This window comes from Amborella trichopoda, chromosome 7 (genome assembly GCF_054954075.1).
Source record: "Amborella trichopoda isolate Santa Cruz 75 chromosome 7, AtrichopodaSantaCruz75HAP2 v2.0, whole genome shotgun sequence".
Classification (NCBI taxonomy): domain Eukaryota; kingdom Viridiplantae; phylum Streptophyta; class Magnoliopsida; order Amborellales; family Amborellaceae; genus Amborella; species Amborella trichopoda.
The window spans coordinates 29250324-29272182 of record NC_142342.1 but is presented as its reverse complement, the minus strand read 5'-3'; the positions used below and the strand labels follow the sequence as shown (position 1 = coordinate 29272182).

General features: G+C 32.7%; 1 protein-coding gene across 9 annotated transcripts in view; it reads left to right on the top strand.

Annotated features, from left to right (window-relative positions):
* Positions 1-2752, top strand: part of LOC18432871 (kinesin-like protein KIN-UA) — an 83153-nt gene extending 80401 nt beyond the window's left edge. For all 9 annotated transcript variants that reach the window (XM_020666362.2, XM_020666361.2, XM_088872764.1 and 6 more), the window contains 2 exons: positions 1255-1383; positions 2300-2752. In XM_020666362.2, the coding sequence (XP_020522021.2) occupies positions 1255-1383; positions 2300-2451 (281 nt within the window). In that variant the 3' untranslated portion in view covers positions 2452-2752. The remainder of the gene's footprint in view (positions 1-1254; positions 1384-2299) is intronic.
* Positions 2753-21859: the final 19107 nt, after the last annotated feature.

The following is a 21859-nucleotide window of genomic DNA, read 5'->3' as shown; positions in this document are numbered from 1 at the left end:
TAAGTCTAGCCATGTGTCCCACAAGCAACAAAAGCAAAAGATGCCATGCAGGGAATCTCATAAGTGTGGTTGGATCACTGACATATGCTATATTAGGAAAAAAAATGGACTTATTTTCCATGAGCGTGATAAATACATTCCAGAATAATCCAGGTCCAGAACACGTGAAGGTGATTAAAAGGGTTATGCGATATTTGACAGAATTGTTAATCTTGTGCTCACTTATAGAGGAGGCTCAGACATTCAGATGCAATGATGCGGACTATCAGGGCGATCTAGATGCGATGAAGTCCATATTTGTGTATATCTTCGCACTAGCCAGCGGAGCCGTGTCTTGGCGCTTAAGGAAAGAAGATATCGCTGCACTCTCGACTATAGAGTTAGCTTCTTGTCTCGCAGCAAAAGACTATGAATCAACTCAAATTCTATCTAGTTAAGTGCCCGTGTATGAGGATCTTCTGTGACAACCAGGCAGTGATTTGCATGACTAAGGAGCCATAGTTTCACAAGAAATCCAGGCACACATAAAGAGGGACTATTACCACATTTGTAACAAGATCCAAGCATGAGAGATTGAGGTCACTTATATCCTGACACAGGATATGTTAACATAGTATTTGAGTAAAAGATTAGTGGGAAATGTGTTTACCACACATGTACATGGGCTGGGCTGGAGAGAGAGTAAGAGGAAGTGATTGTACAGCCTTCAAAGGTCAAGTGGAGATGTTGGAGTTTGTGACATTTTTCTTAAAGGTTGCACTACGAAGTATACATTCTCGAAGGAAACACCGCAAGGATATGTTACTGAAGGATTTATAGCTTTTCTTGGGTCTTAGTGAAAGATGTCATTTGTAAGTCTTGTTAGGATAACTATTACAAGTTATGTAAAAACATAAGAAACATGTTATTCATGGATTATAGAATCCATATGTAGGATGAACATAATTAAATAAGCTACTTTGTATCTCCTTGTCTCATATTCAATTTAATCAGATGTAGCTTCCTATTATTGGATGCATAAAACATTTGCAGTGAATCCCCATGCTTGTCTCCAAACTTTCATCTATTTTCTGTTGTGATGCATCTAAAGCCTGCAGCAATGCAAAGCACCTTCTTCTACAATCATTATCATCGCTCTTGAAAGTGAATATTATCCTGATCACTATTGTGGTATGGTTACAATTCCATTTGCCTTGGTTTCGTAATGTTACTGCACAAGGTTTCTCATTTGAAATAAAACTTCTCCCCTTGCAGGGCACCGGAAAGGACAGTCCCTTCTTATAGAAGATGGTGCACTTCCATGGATTGTTTCACATACGACTTCATCCCAGTTGTCAGTTAGGCGCCATATGGAGCTTGCCCTTTGTCATTTAGCACAACATGGTGAGATTTTCTATGGAATGATGAGTTCATTGCTGCACTAGCTTTACATTATTGCACCAGTTTTTCTGTTGGTATTCTACTAAGGAAGTAACTCAAGTAATTGAAAATCTTACCTATTTAGCTCTTGAGAAGGATGAGCTTGGGACCTAGGGCAAATCCTTAGTTCTTTAATAATCGGAATGAAAAATGCTACAACACATGTATTTCACCAAGCCTCTCTCTCTCTCTCTCTCTATCAAGGTTGGTGAGATTATATAGTCACTATGGTGAGATTATATAGAAAAGGGCTTGATACTTGCTTTGACGATTCACAATTCTACAAATACCCCGAAAAGATAACATAGTTGTCCTGATATTTCTAGTTATTCCCCCAAAACTCGCATCGGCTCTTGATTAATCTCAATATGCACCTGTTTGAACATAGGAGAATGATCTATCATGTATCTTCAGAACTTAGCAAACCGATCCAGCCCCTGCATGTGCAAGGTTTTCAAACAAAAGATTGTACTCGGGAAGACATTTTCCAACTATTGAATAAAACTTGGGAATACTGAGAAACATCTCAATGCAACTACCTAACTAACCGCTTGGCGCAACAGTGTGTGTGGAATCCACAACAACAGATTCTATTGAAATGTTTGTAATGTACATGGGATTATTTACCCCAAAAAATATGGGCATTTTATCTAAGATATTTCTTAAATCATTGGTCCCCAAAGTTTACTGAGTGCTATGCATTCATCAGGAAATAAATAATTGTAGGTTTCACTTACCCCGAAAACCAACTAGAATATAAAATTATCATGTATGTGTGATTTCATGGAGATCATTTGAATATTTCTTGAAAAACAGGGTTTGTTTTATCATTTATGCATCCCTTGGCGTATGCATCTCAATAACGTGATTATTTTTGCAGAGGCAAACACAAGGGACTTGATTTCCTCAGGCGGTCTGAAGGAGCTGATTCGTTTATCACATGAGTCCACACGTGATGATATACGCAACCTAGCCAAGAGGATATTGACCATCAGTCCTGCATTCCGGTCTGAGATTCAAAGATCTTGTTAAATAAGCACGTTATGCACCAAGTTTCTCATACTTCATGCCACCCACAATTGTATAGCTTGATGCAGGTCTTGAAGGAAAATGGGTTCGTTAGTCCCCCGCTAAACTTTGTAATATATTGACTTAGTAGTGGCCTTACCCATTTCTTGAAGATACATACAGTTTCATTGAAGAACCTTCATCTTTATTCATAAAGCATACATGTAAATTGATGTAGAAAAGAGAGGAGAGAAACAATTTATAATCGCATAGAAACTGAAGGATTCCAATTGTTATTCAAAGACAATAGGTTGCAGTTAAGAAAGCCTTGCTTCAATAACTTGTAATGGTCTAAGGACCACCCAAAATGGGGACCATGTTCCTGCTTTCTGATATTTATAGCAAAATTTTCATTAAAAAAAAAAAAATTCCTAGCCAGGTAAAAGTCTTCTTCTTCTTCTTCTTTTTTATTAACTTGACTTGGTTAGCTAAAGTTCTCTCAACTTTCCTAAGAGCATTGATGGACAATACCCCTTCTCAAGCTATGCATAGCACCTCGAAAGTCATGCACAATACCTCTTCTTGAGCAAATTTTAAATTCAGATTCTAAGTTTTCCTTCGTAACTTTCCTATGACCAAATAGTATACGGAATAGCTTTTCTGTTAAATTTTGAAAAGCCCACTACAGAGAAAAAACACCTAAAAGTACCCCTATCTTACCTGGAATTTTTTTAAAAAAAAACACAGAGGAAAAAAAAATAAAAATAAAAAAGAAATAAAAGAAAAGAGAATCACGGTCCACAAAATGTTAGCATTTTCTTTTATTTTTTGCATTAATTTCCTTTGGTTTAATGAGAATTCATTCTCGAGTTGAAGCCTTCTATGAACTCCTCAAGGGCTTCCAGTCAATCTTTATCATTCATTCTTTGGAAATCCATGAACTCTCGACATTGGGTTTGCCCTTTCATTGTACCAAATACTGATTGTAATATCTATGGTGGGTAGGAATGATGCGGCTGTCCAAGATACCCTCTCATTGTCCCCTTTTCACTTGGGCAAATGTACTTCCCACCTAGCTTGATACTCATTTAGGTTAAGAGAGGTTGAAAACAAGAGAAATTTCATATCCTTTGAGAAACTCAAATCTTGTAGGTGTTTTGCTCTAACTTTTGAAGTACTCAACAAGGGGTAATCTTCTTGTACTTGAGCTTATTGCGAGTGCCTCTTAGGAAAAGCTCATGCCGAAGGTACAGCATTACCAAGTATCATACCTTAAAGGTCTTTTCCTGTCCACCAAAGTTGGCATCAGCTTTGTATTTGTTATAGCACTTCTATTATTTTTTAAAATTTGATAATGAAGGTCTTGATTGTGCTCAGCAAAAGCTTCCACCTCACCGCAATCTTGTACCCCTTGGGGAAAGGGACAAGGTCAAGTGCTTGGTAGCTACCTATATACCACCTCGGATGGAGCCTTCTCAATGAACCGAACTCGATCCCATTGACAAGATGCGTCTCTGGCAAAGTTCCTCAACAAATCTCCAAGGCTTTAGTACACCTTAAAAGCCGACTACCTCCTTAAAGAAAAGGTCTACTGCTCGAGTTGCATCTACAGTGTTTTGGAAAGGAATGAAGGGGGTCATTTTTGATAACCTATATACCACCATGAAGATAGAGTTGCACCCTCTCAAGGTGTAGGGAAATCTTACCATAAAGTCTATAGTTATCCATAATTGGTTGGCGATGGGTAAGGTAGTGGAAAAGGTAGTGGTATGAGACTATCCTTTCACTAGTTGGCACACTATTTAGCACTCCACAGACCACCTGACTTCTCTCTTTTTCTTTTTTTTTTGAACGGTAACGTACGACTTATCATTAATTCATATATAAAATACAAGATGTTCAAACAAAGATACAAGATTACATAAATAAAATAACCAACAGAGAGGGAGTATGGACTCTTCCTTTGGCTAGAATATCGGCATTTTCATTTGCCTCTCTATAGCAATATTGGACCGTTGCCATAGAGGTTGACAAAATATCCCAAATTTGATGAAAAATATTCTTTAATCTCCAAAGAATATGGGCCTTTCTCTTACTCCAGGCAATGACATTTGCCGAGTCTCCTTCGATGCTCATGCCCCCTTCCAAAGTACATAGCAATTTCAAACCTTTTAATAAACCTCGTGCTTCTGCCTCGTTTGCTGTTGTGATACCACAAGGACCCAAGTAAGAAAATATAATGCGACCCAAATTATTTCTGATGAGTCCACAATAGCCAGCTGGTCCTGTATTGCCAAGTGAACTTCCATCAAAATTAAGTTTGAATGAATTCACTGGTAGTGGTATCCAAACAACCTCACTATAAGTGTTGTTGGTAACACCCATAGTCACCATTACCAAGGGATTGCTAATGATAAGACTTTTACAAATAAATCCACTATCCTTATATGCAAGGAACTAATCAGCTGCAACTGCCAAAATATTCGATTTTAATATAGACAGATCTGTACTTATACTATCGAATACTCTTCTATTTCTTTTCTTCCACACCTTCCAAATAAGCCTAACCCAAATAGATCTCCAAAGAATAGTTTTCATCTTTAAAATATCGGATGTGATCCATTGGTCAAGAAGAGCTCTGACATTTTGGGGCAAAGGTAATGATAACTTGAAGCACTACCGAGTGCAATCCCAAAGATATGTTACAAAAAAGGCATGAGAGGAAAAGATGTTGCGAAGTTTCATCATTGTCTTTGCGTAGGATACATACATTGGTGATAATAAAACCCCTCTTTATCAAGTTGTCAATAGTTGCTAATTTTTCTTGACGCAGGATCCATAAGAATAGCTGCACTTTAAGAGGCACATGCAATGTCTTAATCTTGAATAAACCAACATCTAACTCTCTCCAACAATCAGAACATAATAGATTGTAAGTTGACTTAACCAAAAAATCCCTCAAAGGGGTAAGATCCAAAATAAAGCTATCATCCAAATTTGGAGTCAAATATGTGTCATTCAATAATTTCAACAATATCTAATACGCCTCAATGAATCTGTCTATACCTCTCCTGTACCTACAAGGAATGGACCAAACAATATTAGTATAAACACCCCCAATAGTATCCTTGACAGATGCTAGCATGTTAAAGCTTTTGAGAAAACTTCAAGAAAAAGGTATCTCAACGATTCATCTCTAATCTATTTGTCAAACCAAAAGAGAGTGGATTCTCCATTCCCCAAATTTTTCGGAATTGCCGTATATACACAGATCTCTCATAGTCAATACCTGGACAAACTTATCTTGTTTCTTGGACTTTTAATGAAGTCAAAGTTCAAATCCATTCTATATTTATCTCTTAGAACAAGCACCCAGAAATACTCAGGTTGTGTATGGATCCTCCACCACCATTTTACTAAAAGTGTTGAGTTCATATGTTTCAATCTCCTAACACCCAAATTCCCCCTCCTTCATTCGTCTACAAATTTTGTCCCAACTCACCAGATGAAATCTTTTCATTCTGATGTCATCTCCTCACTCTAGTTGTTTTTTTAACTTATTTTGGCATCTTAAATAAGGACATAAAATATACTGGTAGGTTGGACAAAATGGATTTAGTCAACGTATATCTTCCCCCTATAGAAAGAGTTTTAGCTTTCCAAGTGTCCAGTTTCTTATCAAATCTCTCCACCACCGCATCCCAAATTGATCTTGAAGGCCTCGAATTCACTAGAGGAATTCCCAAATATGTATAAGGTAAGGACTCAACACCGCAACCGAATAAATGTGCCATTCTTGAAACTACCATTTGCGAATAACCAATACCAATGAGCTTGGTTTTACTCAAATTAACTTTAAGTCCAGTTGAGAGTTCATCATTTTTCAAGAAAATCCATAGGCAAGTGATTTCCTTAACCTTGGGATTATATAATATAAAAGTATCATCAGTCTACTGTAAATGTGATATTATAAGACTATTATTACCAATATTAATACCTGATATGATCATTTGCATTGACAATCCATTAAGCATGACGCTGAAGCTCTCAATTACCAAAGTATATAAAAATGGTGAAAGAGGGTCCCCTTGAACATTTTAAAAAACCAATTGCTTTGCCATTAACAAGAACTTAAAAATGGGTAAATGACAAGCAACCGTCAATCCACAATCTCCGCCTTGAACGGAAACCCATTTTAGCCATGATACTCTGTAGTACACCCCAATCAAGCTTATCATATGCCTTCTCAAAGTTTAGCTTTCAAATAAAGCCTGGTTTGTCATCCTTGATTCTTCAGGGGATACATTCTTGTGCAACCAAAATATTATCCATAATTTGCTTATCCTTCAAGAATGCTGATTGTGGTCTTTTAATAACTATGTGAATCACCTGACGCAGTCTGTTGGCTAAAATCTTTGCTAGGAATTTATAAAGACTACCACGAAGACTAATAGGGCGAATATCTTTGATCTCCACAATGACATGTTTCTTTGGAATTAAAGCAATAAAAGTATAATTCATGACAATATTAATTTTACCTCTCCAATAAAATTCTTCCAATAATTGAACAATATCATCTTTCAAAATATCCCAAAAAGATTGAAAAAATGCCATTGGGTAACCATATGAGCCAGGAGTTTTATCTCTGCCTAGGCCAAATACTACATCTTTGATTTCTTGCGCTTCATATTTTCACTCCAACCACTGAGCTTATTCTAACGGCAACCTAGTAAAAGATAGATTTTGAATGGAGTTGAATCTCACTATCGGCCTCATAAGACTTCTTGAAATGATCAACCAATGCCCTTTCAACCTCTGACATGTTATCATAGTCTAGTCCTTCAATGTGAAGGTTTTGAATTGAGTTATCCATATTCCTTGCATTAGCAATAACATAGAAGAATCTCGTGTTTTTATCGCCCTCATTGAGCCATTTCACACGTCATCTTTGTCTCCAATGAATTTCCTCCAAGTTAAGAAACTGTTTATACGTAGCCACCAATAAGCTTCTGTCTCTGAATTGATCATGTGTTAAAGCACCTCCCATAAACTGAATATTATCTAACTCCTCTATATGAGACTTTGCATCCTTGATTTCAGATTGTAAATCTCCCCAAACATTCATCTTCCATATAATAATCCTTTGTTTAAATATTTGGAGCTTCTTTGAAATTTGGTAACCTTTCCAACTATCAATGATAGTATTTTTTCATAAATCTTCAATCAGGCTGAGTAAAGATCTTTGTGATAATCATGCCAATTCAAATCTAAACAGGAATGGTCCTAACAAGAAACCGTCAGAGTTAACAAGAGGGACCAGAAAAAATTTTTGGTAGGGCATTTACAATTATTTTTTATAAACGAGTAACAAACTTAGAAGAGACAAGAAACCTGTCTAACCTTGTCAAAATAGGATCTTGTGAATTACGATTGGACTAGGTATAGTTAACCCTAGTAGAAGGAAGATTAATCGATTCATGGTGCTGTATAAAACCTTCAAATAATTTCATACAAGAAGACATAGAATGAGAAGATGTAGATGCACTTGGCCATCTAATAATATTAAAGTCACCACAAACTAAGGCATATTCAAATTTAATTGAATATTTGCTAGTTCCTAAAAAAAAGCATATATGTCAGTAGCTTTATTAGGCCCCTATACCATATATAAATATCAAGAAAAATTATCTAAAGGCCCTCAGAAAACAATGGAAATATGTTTACTTGAAAGGAATTTTTGTGAAGCACTCAAAGTCTCAAAGGACCCAAATACCACCAGAAAAACCAGAAGCATCTACTCCTAAAAAATCCAAGGAGTTATTTCTCCAAACCAATTTGGCAGTACAAAGAGTCGAGGCCTTCAATTTAGTTTCTTGGAGAAGTAAGAGATCAAGTCTTTCCTTTCTGTAAAAAGAAAGAGTATATCTCTTGCGTTGAGCACTATTGGGGCCCCTGACATTCCAAAATAACACTTTCATATAGACCGGTAACCTTATATATGTTTGGTGACCCTTGAAGGACCAACAAATATAGGCAGCAAAGCTTCAGAATGAGCACGAGGATAAACACTTACCTCACCGTGATCATCGTTAATATGACATACTAAATTGTCAAGTTCTCTTTGAAGCCTTCCTTTCTTTTTGGATTTCTGACTTTTCTATGTAGTTTGATCCAAAAGTAATCTTCCACAAGAATTGCGGTCTTCTCTTGCTTGAAGTTATCACTAAAGGTATTCAACGTGCATCTCACCGTAGACTTGGATGTGCAGTAACCTCTTGGGAATGCAATTTGCTTCCTGTAAAGTGAAGACCATCTTGCAAGACAAAAACAACACATATTTCCCTTTATGCGCTAGTTACTCAAGTACTTTAGAGAAAAGCGGCCCAATAACATAAGTTTGAAATAGGGACTCAAAACTCGCCACTGAGGTTACAATGTAATGAGGTAATTGTTGGGGTTTATGGCCTTAAAAGGCCTCAAGAGAATGTAAAAAGGCACTTATACTAGATTATATACTTTTAATGGGAGTGTTTGTTGATTGACTAAGGGTTAGATAGTCTATGACCTATATCCAAAACCCTTATCACTGGGCATGTCGTACTATCAAAAATGGCTTATAGTGGGTCATCTTTTATTGAGGTCAAAGAAATGCTTAAGGATGATTTGTAGACCAAAATAACTATGATATCACCTGTATGCAGATGTAGGCATGTGAGAGCGATGCCCAAATCCTTAGCAAACTTCTACACGGTATATACTTATGACAAACGTATTACTGGGAAATAGCCCTGAAAAGGGATACATGTCAATATATATAAAGAAAGTCCCTCTTGCACTATAATGACAGGTGTTTGACTTGCTCTTAGGAGAAACTATAATCCAAATTCTGAAATTATAGTTTTACTTTTTATTGGCCGGATTTGATGAGCCAATCATGAGCCCCTATATGAGAGTATGGAATCATAGGCTTCATTGGATTGGTTTAAGAAGACAGATGTAGATCATAATCATTAAAATCAAATGGAGTACCCTTATAGTTACTTATTTTGACTCATTAGTATTAATCCACTTCTAGATATTTTATTTTTAATATTATAAATATATTTAAATTTTAGAAACTTTAAAATCATTTTTGCTATAAAATCCCTTAAAAGGGTATTCTGGATATATTTTGTTCAAGGGCATGTGAGCCCTTTGGATCCAGCCCCACATGTGTGCCACTATCTCCCACATGGGTGGCACACCGTATTATTATTTTTTCTTTTTGCTTAAAAAAAGCTTGTTAAGGTGCATAAGCTTTTAAAAAGAAAAGATTATGTGTCCTATTTTTGTGAGAGTTATATTGACCATTATCTTTCGACTTCCTACAATTTTGAAATAGATATTAGAAAGTTTTAGAATTTTTTTTAAAAAATAGTCTTCTGCTATTTAGACTAGAGGTAGATATGAGACAAGTTCCTAATATTCCTCCCTAACTTATGATGGTTGATCTAAGGGTTGGATGACTCATATTTTATTCTCTCTGACCTTGTAGATTTCCTTAATTCATGTTGGTCAATATGAGTCATTGGATAGGTATATCTAAGGAGGTCTTGAGGCTTATAAAAGGAGTTGAACACTCTTATTGTCTGTACTTTTTCTTATAGACTTTCTCTCTCCACACCTCAAACAAATCTCTCTCATCCTTAAATCATATCGCTCTCCTCTATCTCCATCTTAGAGACAAGGCCGCCATAAAAATAAAATAATAGGGGGTTGACTTACCAAACCCTAATTTAGGGTTTTATTAGTTGGAGATAGATACACCCAGCCTAGGAAGAGTTGTGCTCTACATGCTCTACTTTAATTTGTTCTTAAGGGGCTCCTATAAACCTTATCACTTTCTAAAATATGATATAGTTTTTCTCTCAAATTTTAAGATACTCTCTTTTTCTAAGGCTAAAATTTGAGATAATTTCTCTCTAAAAATTTTGTGATAGTTCCTTTTCTAAAAAATTTTATATACTTTTTCTCTCTAAAATTTGATATAGTTACTCTCTTAAATTTTAAGATGCTTTCTCTCTCTAAAACTTCAAGTTGAAATAGTTTATCTCTCTAAAATTTTGAAATAGTTTCTCTCTTTAAAATTTGATATAGTGTATTTCTAAACTTTGATATACTTTCTCTTTCTAAAGTTTAAATTTTGATATACTTTCTCTCCCTAAAACTTAAATTATGAGATAGTTTCTCTTTCTCTAAAATTTTTTGAGATAGTTTCTTTATCTGAAAATTTTATGTACTTTCTCTATTTAAAATTTGATGTATATCTCTTGAAAATTTTATTATATTTTTTCTCTCTAAAACATAAATTTTGTGTAGTTTTTCTCGCCAAAATTTTGAGATGGTTTCTCTCTCTAAAATTTTTTAGGTAGTTTTGATCTTTAAAATCTTATATAATTTCTATTTGTAAAATTTTAATATATTTTCTCTTTCTAAAATTTAAAATTCAAGATAGTTTCTCTCTCTAAAAAAAGAGATATTTCTCTCTCTGTAAATTTTTTTTGGCCGTTTCTCTTTCTAAAATCTATAATAGTTTCTCTCTAAAAGTTTAAAAATGCTTTCTCTCTCTACAATTTTAAGAGTACTTTCTCTCTCTACAACCTAATATTTGATATAGTTTCTCTCTCTAAATTTTTTTGAGATAGTTTCTACTTCTAAAAGTTTTAGGTATTTGCTCTAAAATTTGATATAGTTTCTCTCTCTAAGAATTAAAACATGAGATTGTTTCTCTCTCTAATTTTTTTGAAATAGTTTCTCTTTCTAAAAAATTGCGATAGTTTCTCTCTCTAAAACTTTACATGTACTTTCTCTCTAAAATATGATAGTTTCTCTCTAAAATTTAAAATTTGAGATAGTTTTTCTCTCTAAAATATTGAAATAGTTTATCTCTCTAAAAACAATTGGTACTTTCCCTCTCTAAAATTTTCGCATACTTTCTCTCTAAAATTTTAACATATTTCTCTCTCTAAAAGTTAAAATTTGAGATAGTTTTTCTCTCTAAAATTTTGAGGTAGTTCACCTCTCTAAAAAAGTTCATACTTTTTCTTTCTAAAAGTTCAAATTTGAGATGGCTTTTTCTCTTTAAAAATTTTGAGATAGTTTCTCTCTTTAAAAAAATTTGGTATTTTCTCTTTCTAAAATTTTTTTACCTACCAAATGCTCCCTCTGTTTTCGGTCGAGAGAGCCAATGAGTGAAATCCATGGGCCTTAGAAATGCAAAAAAAACAGGTTTTGGTGTAAAATGAAATCATGGAAAAATAGATCCTATGTCTATGATTTTGATTTTCCTAATTTTAAGTATCCAAGTCACTATTCAAAAGGTGGATTTTGACAATATCTAAGATATTAGGAATCCATGCATTAAAATCCATGTACATAAACATGCCGTTATAAAAAAAGAGCATACCATATATCTACAAAAGACAACCCAAGCGACGCATTGGCCTATTCATTTATCTCTTCCTATGTTATCTCATCAATTGTATTTCCTATGTTATCTCATCAATTATATTTCTTCCTATGTTTACTCTATATCTGTAGTTTATACAAACTAGCAGTGTGCACGTGTTCCGCACATGATATGAATCCATTCTACTGAAATTTCTCTATCATGTGCAATTTCTACTGAAACATAGGATTTTAAATCAATCTTAAGTAAATTACTGCTTAGGATAATGCAACTTATCATTTTTGTGGTGACACTATGTTGTGCTACCTACTCAATTTCTGTTAAAATTATTTTAAAGTAGTATTAATATCAAGCAAACTACTCCCTAGAGTAGTGCAGTGCATCATTTTTTGGTGGCACTATGTTATGCTGCCCACTCAACTTGTGTGAGTTAAGGTGAATGTAGAGTTTATATAAATTGGACATATTATTTCAATATAGATTTCAAAAAGGCATGTGCGATGGGTAGCTTCAAAGTTGTAAATTGGAAGTTATTTATTATAATATTGTCAGACTATATTTTCATTTTATTTTTCATTAATTTTATAGCAGTAATGTGTTATTTTTGTGTTGCCACTGTGTTGCATTGTTTTACAATAGTGTAATGTATCATTTATATAGTGAAACAGTGTTGTGCTATCTACTCAATTTGTGTCATTTTTATTTAAAAAAAAAATGAAATATAAAATTTATTTAGTACTGGTTTAAAAAATCGTAACTCCAATTTTGTAATTTGAGAAATATTTTTTAAATTAATTAAAATCAATTAAACCCCATAATTCAAAATGATGATCGAATTACAATTTCATTTATTGAATCTCTTTAGAGTACATCTTTTTATTCATTGAAGTTTGACTCATCAACAATTTTTTGTACCTGCACGTGCATTCATTGAAGTTTATTCCGTAAAGTTTGACTCATCAACAATTTGCTAGCGGAGCACGTACTATTCAATAATAATAATAATAATAATAATAATAATAATAATAAGACCTGTATTGTATCTTTTAATAAAACAATATTGGTTATTTTGGAAGAAGTTAAAAAGGTTACTTTATGCTTAGGATATTAGCATTTAATGCTAGCTTTTTTTATGACCATATATGGTGTTCATTTGCTACTATGAAAGCATGTTGTATTTATGATCCCTCAGGAAGTAGATGTAATTGCATTAGTGGATTTAAAAGAAATTTTACGTATTTTTGACACTATAAGTATTTGAAAATAAAATAATAAAAATTATTTAAAAAAATTGACGTACTTTTTAGTTGAAAGATCATATAACATGTAACGGAACATAGACATTTTTACAATGGGGTTGGTGAATATTTTTTTAACACGTCCATGGAAAAGTAATATCTTTCGCATACAAAAAAAAAAAAAAAAAAAAGTCTTTTATGCGGTATGAAAGAGCTATATTCCAAAGATAAAAAGGCAAGCTTTCTATGCTTTCTCTACAATATAAAATTTATGTGCTTCTCCTTACGCAACCATCCATTTTGAATGGAAGGTTATGATTGCCCCTAATCACAATGTCACGTCTCTACACTATTTTGACACCAAATTTTGGACGTCCAATCCTCTATTAAACTCACACTAGCGAAAAATATAAAAACAATATTTTTAATAAAATAAAATGATTGAAATATCCCTAAAAGTTTCAAGGTGCGCCCCAATGAGAAGATGGCACGTACCAAATTTCATAATCATATAATTTGTATAAAAAAATAAAAAAAAAATACTTTGAGATGTTAGATCTAAGATTAAACGGTGAGTGACTCTCTTGATCAAAATTTAATGGTTGGATGGTAGGGGAAGCATATATATTCTATGTTGTAAGCGAAATATATAAACTTTTCCCTTGACAAAAATCCATATAATCGTTGAATTTTCTACAAATGAACAAAAAAGGGATAAAGTAAGCAAGGAGTTCATAAATCGAATAGAAGCTCTATACAGGGAATATTTTGTTTTGGATTTGCTCCAAAAAAAGGGTTAGATTATGCTATAATTTAGGGTGTTATTGTATAATGTATGTCCAACAAATTTCCTGTTAAACCCAACGAGCATTCAAAGATATGTCCCACATTCATTCGTGAAGGTACTCCTAATGGGTTGAAGACCATATCAACTGGTGTTCCATCTTGCAAATTAGACATATCTTGTCTAGGTAAAATTTTGGAGATGATACCCTTATTGCCATATCTTCCGGCAACTTTGTCACCCACTTTGTTTTCACATTTAAGTGAAATATATACACGAATTTTTTGTGGATTATAACTGGAAGCCCTTTTTTTCGTGTGTGTAAAGCAACTTTATTGGTCGAACCCGCAAACTATAAGCCTGAGATGGATTTCTTGGGTGCCACCCGGCTACGAACCTCCTCGCGTTTTATATATAGAACATTATATTTATAAGCATTTTTAGGAGGGGTTTGGTCCTGGTGGTAGCACCCCCATACTCATCCCCCCCCCCCCCCGCCCCGGGCAAAAAAAAAAAAAAAAAAAACATTCAAATTGCTTCTTCTCCATTCTCTCTTTCAACTTTTGAAAGTTCACATATACCGTATTTCTAAGAAAACATCATGAAGCCGTCAGAAACCCAAGAAAAGATATGCATAAGAAAACAAAATGCTTTACACAATCGCATTCATTTTTAATTGACAAAATTTTGGTATTTTTTAATTGACGCTAATTGTAGTTAAATACACTTGCAAATCTTACAAACTAACAAAAATTTAGAAAACAATATTTGTTTATTTCATACTTGTTAAATTTATTTATTCATATTTCATATTGATCAGAAATTACAAATGATTTAAAAGAGGAAACTAGCTTTCTACCAGTGTTTTTAATTTTTAAATTTAATTTTTTTTCGCTATAAATGAGTTTGGCTAATTTTTAAATTTTATCATCAGTTTCAATTTTTTTTTTAACAAAGATTGCGTTTCAATTAAAAGACATAGAAACATGAATTTTGTTCTTTTTTATTGAATTTTTTTTTTAAATTATAGTTTTATTTGTAACACTATGTAATTTAGGCGCACATTCAAATGGTGTCAAAATATGTTGTTTCAGTATCAGAAATCTTTGTCATGGCGTGAAAAATTATTTTTCTCTAATCATAAAATTTAAAGGTTTTTAAAAAAGTGTAGATCAAGTATATCTATGAACCTTTTAAAATCTTGAAAATTGATGGTTTAGATTATAACATTATGTGATGCACTATTTTCAAGACTTGAAATCTATTTTCTCATGTCCATACATATTGAGGTCGACATGATCATCATTGAAACAACATTTTCTAATGAATTTTTGCGGTGCACCTTAATTTGATTGTTTAAGTTCTCACCCTTTATAAACTTTTAACGTCCATTAATAAAAAACGTTTATACAAGAAAATATTTACATAAGGTTGCAACCGTAAACTGTAGAACTAAGGCGCACTTAAAAAATTCATCGAAAAAAGTTGTATTGATATTGGAAAACCCTTTGATTGATCATACTGTATAAAATTAGTGAGGAACAGATTTTGAATTTGAAAAATAATGATAGCACATTAGTGGGACCGTCCATTTTCATGATTTTCATTTGTTGATATGAACCATTTTTGGAGATTAAAATTTTAAGTATAGAGAGAAAAATAGATTCTCATGTAGGGCTGGCAATGGACCCATACCTAACCCAAGACCTGACAGGTATACCCAAATCGGATCCGGGTATGGGTCCAAATTTGGACCTGTGGGTAGGGTCCAGGTCCAACAATGCATACCCAAAAATTTTCGGGTGCGAGTAATGATGGATCCGCCCCGTACCCGACCAGAAGCTTCCTACCACAAAACAAGAACAATTTTCTCTCTTAACTGTTCAAAAATTCCCAGCTACCTATATCTTTTGTCCCCATATATTTCTTTTCAGCAAATCCACATAACTCAATGGAGTCCTGACAAAATATCAATCAAATTCCAAATCGATCACAAGCCAAGGATTTCCATCACAGACATTCAAGTGCAATAAGAAAGAAACGTTTTGTGTCTCCGGAGAAAAAATTTAAGGTATTGAGAGAGGGAAACACGGGTTTTGCAGAGTTATCACAAGCCAAGAATTTCCATTGCAGACACTCGAGTCCAATAACAAAGAAACCTTTTGGTGTCTCCGGAGATACATTTTAATGTATTGAGAAAGGGAAACACGGGGTCTTGCAGAGTTTGGGGACTTCAACGAGAGATTGAAAGAGTTAGGGCATGCTAAGAGAGAGAGAGCAGATGAGATTTGGGGCGTGGAGAGGTGTAGAGAGGGAGATTTGGGTTGTGCAGAGGAAGTGAGGGAGCAAATGAAAGAGATGGAGAGATAGGGAGGAGAGAGAATTAAACACCGAGTAAGAGAGAGAGGTCGTGGCTTTTCTTATGGTGTTTGTGTAGAGAGTAAGTCTTGGCTACTTAAGGCATAGAAGTTGGAAGAGATGGAGACCAAAGCCCATATAGAGGAGGAGTGGAGTCGAAAGAATGGGAATGGATCGACCTACCCGTTCTGTAAGTCTTGGGTACTCAAGGCACAGAAGTTAGGGATCCTAATGTTGTAGAGACCTACCCAGTTTTGTTGCCTTGAAGTTAGGGATCCTAATGTTGTAGAGACCTACCCAGTTTCGTAAGTCTTGGGTACTCGAGGCACACAAGTTAGGAATCCTAATGCTGAAGTTCGGAATCCTAATGCTGTAGAGAACTACTTTGTAAGCTTTGGACTCAAAGAGAGGGAGACCAAAGCCCATATATCTATATCAATGCTACAGTATTAAACAAGAATTAAGGGATGGACACATGTCGTAAGAATATGGAGGGATATGTGGAGACTTTATAGAAGGGATTTGTAGAGACTTTATGTAAGTCACATTCCCATTCTTAAGGGAGGAGAGAGAAACATAGATTATGTGCTCATCTTTTAGAGAGAGAGGTAAATTGGATTGTCTTACCATTTTTTTAAAAAAACAAATCACACAATAGAAATTTAGATATTTTGGTAAAAAGATGAGAGACAGACATACGTATGGAATAGTAGGAGAGACTCATAAAAGTTTCTAATGGTATTCTAGAGAAAATCAAGATAATCAAATCACACAATAGGTTGAGAAAATCAAGGGGATTTTAAAATAGTATCAAAATTGAGATATTTTAGGAGAAATATGAGAGGACGTACCTATGGAATAGGGATTTCACAGTGGATAGAGATTGAGAAATTTTAAAAGTAATCTCTCTCAAGTTTCATTTTCTCTTATTTACCAAGACATCCTTTCTCTCTCTATTTATTCTCCAAACCCCTCTCTCTCCCTATATCTCGGTCTCCCCTGCTCTTATCATGTTCTTCTCTATCTCTTCTCCACATCCCTCTCCTCTTATCATGGTCTTTCTCTATCTCTTCTCCACATCCCTGTTTCTCTCTATTATCGTTCTCACTCACCTCATTAGAACTTCTCGATTTGTTTATTGGTAATAGGGTTGTTTAGAACTTTTTAATTGTTTATGGTTTTTTTATTATGTTCAATTTATTGTAGATATTTGATCATATGTGGGAAATTGAGCAGGAAAATAATTACTAGATATGATTTAACTATCTGTTTATGCTTTATGTTATTGTTCGTTTATTTTCTTTCTTTCTTTTTTTTGTGTTTGGGGATTTAATAAATAATTATAAGTATGATTGTTGGATTATTACCATAAAATTTGTTATCCATATCATTAATTATGATTTTATTATACCATTTTAAAGATTTTACAATCTATTAAAAAATTTAAATAAATAAAACTCACCGCTTAAAAAACAAAATTCCGTGCTTATCAATTTCATGTATGGCTAATCATTTAAACAATTTTAAAGTTATCAACAAAATATTTTCAATTTTTTACACTAAATTATTTTTTATGATCACTATTAAATAATTTATTTATTTTTAAAAATTTTACCATACATTAAATTTTTTAAATAAATAACATTTTATTTGATACAAGAATCACCATTAAAAAGAAAAATTCTTTAAAAAATAAATTATGATTTTCTAGACTTATTAAGTTTATTATGTATGGCCAATTTTTTAAACTATTCTAAAGTTATCAAATATAATTTCTATTTTTTCAATAAATTATTTGTTATGATCACTTTTAAATAATAGATTTTTTAATTTAGTAATTTAAATTTTCTTAAATAGTAATTTATTTTTTTTTGTAAATTTGGTTTTATGTTTCCATGCTTTCTAAAATTAAAAAGAAAATATTTTTTTTTTACAATTTTTCAAGTACTTGAAAGTATGTACATTCTGGAGATAAAAAAGGGAAACCAACTCTATATTTTGTATTTTATGAATAATTTTTAAATATTGTATTATATGGATAATTTATAAATATTAAATACAATATTTTGTTCGATAAATGTTAAATTTAAAATTTTAAGTTATAAAGTATCCCAAATAAAATATTAATTAAAAAAAAAAGTATCTCAAATAAAATATTTTCTATCTATTACAAATGTCGAAACTAGCTTTAGTTATTTTATATTATTAAATTTTAAAATTTTAACGCTTTAATCCTTCATTTACACATTTTCATTTTCTAAAACTTTTAAGTCCTAAAAATCGAGTTTATCTTTTAGCATAAATATAAAATGTAATTAATAAATATAAAAAAATTTAAAATGGTAGAAATTAAAACTACATTGTTAACTCTAAAGTGCTAGATAGATCTATTAATATTTGTGAGTGCCTAAATATTAGGACAAAGTTTCACGGTTGATACCTTTTAAATATGGAAGCCATGATAATGAGTAAGAAATATTTAATTATTATAAAATTAATGATTAACAATGGTATAATTAATACAAAATTAATCAAATTATTGATTAACATTTATGAAATTGATGACTCATAAACATGATTATGTTGTCGTATGGGTGGCTATGGGGCCCTCATACATGCTATTTTTTTTCTCTTTAATCTTTATCATAAAGATTATATTTATCACTAAAATAAGGGTCTTTTTTAGAGAGAGAACAGGTCATCGGGTAGATGATAACTACCCACCTCTTAGAATTATGGTCACGTTTCTCAAAGTTTTTCAGTTGGAGAACGGTCTTGTGCATCCCTATCCCTCTATAACTAGGCTTTTCATGGCATGGGGAGGCATACACAGAGAAGTTAGCTTTTGAGTTCTTTTGGAAAACCCTGACCTCTGCGATCCTTAGTGTCACGACACTACTAGTAATATTGAAAGTTTTGGAGTCCATATCTTCCCTCATAATCCAACATTGGTATCAAAGCTATTAGGTTCCATTATTTATTTATCTATTTTTTTTATTTGATCTTTTATTTATTTTTTATGTTTTATTTGATCATTGCGCTGATACCAATGTTGGATTATAAGGGAAGAGATGGACCCCAAAACTCCGAGGATTACTAGCAGTGTCATGAGACTAAGGATCGTGGAGGTCAGGGTTTTACAGAATAATGAGAACTCAAAAGCTAACTTCTGTGTGTATGCCTCTCCATGGCCTTTGGCCTAGTTATAGAGGAATAGGGATGGAGGAGGCTATTTTCCAACATTCAGCTTTCTCTTGAAAACTCTGTTAAATGTGGCCCATAATTAGTGATAAATATAATTTTTATGATAAAGATTAAGAGAGAAAAAAATATTATGTATGAGGGCCCATGGCCACCCGTATGTACCAACAGATTAAGGGCTTATATAGATCATGTAGTTTCATTTCTCCTATATATTGTTCAACATTGTTTAAGTTTTAATTCTAGTACTTTGTATGGTTTGTGAAATGATAATTAGATTTCACTAATTTCTTTTAAATATTTATTATTGCTTTATGCATAACATATTATAACACTAACACTTTGTAAGGTTTGACAATACAACATAGACCTAGTAATTGGTCATGGCCTGAGGAGATTATTCGAGGCGAGTTTGAGTAACTCGGCTCTATTAGTGCCGACTACTATAGCAACAAAACAAAGGTTAACAAATTATAAAAAAATATAAAAATCCAAAAAATAAATAATGTATTTTTAAAGTAAGATTACACAAAACACCTAAAAATAATATTAAAAAATAGTAAAAATATAGATTTTAAAAAAGATTGGGGTATTCTTTGAAATAATTCAGAAAGATAGGAAATAAAAATAAGTATTTATGGCCAAATGATTTTCGAATCTTTTCCAAAATGACAGAAAACAAAAACATATCCCAAATAAATTTCAAATTTTTTATGATTTTATTTTATTTTAAATTTTTTTTTAATGTCCCCAAGTTGGATACCTAACTTTGGACAACTAGGGCTCAGCAATTGGCTAAGCCCAAATAACTCGGCCGAGTAGAAACTACTAGGCCGATTTTTCAATCATTGTTTTTTACCTTTAAGCCATTAATCTCTCTCTCGATCCCTCAAATTTCTCTCAAATCCCTTCTTCAGTAGAGTTAATGTCACCCATCTTTCTCTTATCTTACCTTGGGTGAAGAAAACGGAATGGCAACAAAATCATACTACTCTATCTTATCTTGCCTTGGAAAGGCAAAGAAATCCTACCGTAAATGTATCATTTGTTGTGCTCCGTTATAATCCATGTCCTAGGTCCATTTTTTGTTTGTTTTTTGTTTTTTTTCTTTCATTATCTGGTGTTTAGAGACATTATGTCTAATATGTTGAATCACTTCCATTAGAGAGTACTGAATTGTGCTTCTTTGCTGATTTTTTTTATCGTATATGTTGTTATATTGCCTAAGTGAGTTTTTGACAGCCTTCACAAAACTAATCTTTTAAATTTCCTATTTTCATGAATTTGAAATTTACTTTCATATTTGTTGATGTTTAGTTTGATGAATGTTTCTTATTGAGATTGACCAAGTTTGCATATTTGATATTGTTGAAATATGTATATCGTATTTTTGATGTCTATTCTTTTTTGTTTTACTTTATTTAGCCTTATTATTTTTTAAATTTTACAACTTACTCTAGAACTTAAATCCCTTTGACACACATATATATTTGATTCTCTCCACGGGATGTGCTTTATACTATTTACAAATTGATTATTTCATTTTTACGTGCAACATACGTAATTCAACTAATAAATATAAAAAGTGGGGTCATTTGTTTCTCAAAAGAGATATAGACAATTTTTCCATTATATTTATTAGAGACTTTTAGTACCACATCGTAAATCTGCTTCAAGTGCTAAGGGGTCACGGGTATAAAAGGGATACACATTTTAAAGTGATAGTGTCGGGTCTCGAGTCCGACATTACTTGTCAGGTACGGGTAAAGGTATAGTTAAATTGGACGCGTCGAGTAAGGGTGGGTCCAAGTGCATGTAGTTATTTTGGGTTGGTATGGGTACGGGTCTAGATAGACTTGACCCAAACCCGACCCATTGAAACCCCTTATTCTCAGGCCATCCTAAGAATTATTTTTAACACCAAATTATTTATTATGATAAAATTTGGAGTTGCGCCTTGTTTTGACACCCTTCATAAATAGTCTATGACTAATTTTGACTTTTTTATTTTTAAATTACTGAATCCTTCTTTTTAAAAAAAAAATGTGTTCATTTTGTTTTCCATTTCCAAATATTTTTATACTTTATTTTTCAACTTAACAATATTTTCTCTACTCTGTTTTCTTCTTCCAATATTTTTAAAGTTTATTTTCTTATTAGAATCTTTAAAGAAGATTATTTTTGTGATTTACATCTTTTTTATTTCATTAGTGGTCAGCTAACCTATTTTCTATGGATTTTATAATATTTAAATAAAATTATTTTTTCAACAATACTTCATGCTTTAAAAACATTTTATCATACAAAATTAAATGTAATAATTTTTTAAATACTTCAGAAAATCTATACCCATTTCTCTACAGAAAACCAATTTCCAAACTTCTCATAACAATTTCATTTTGT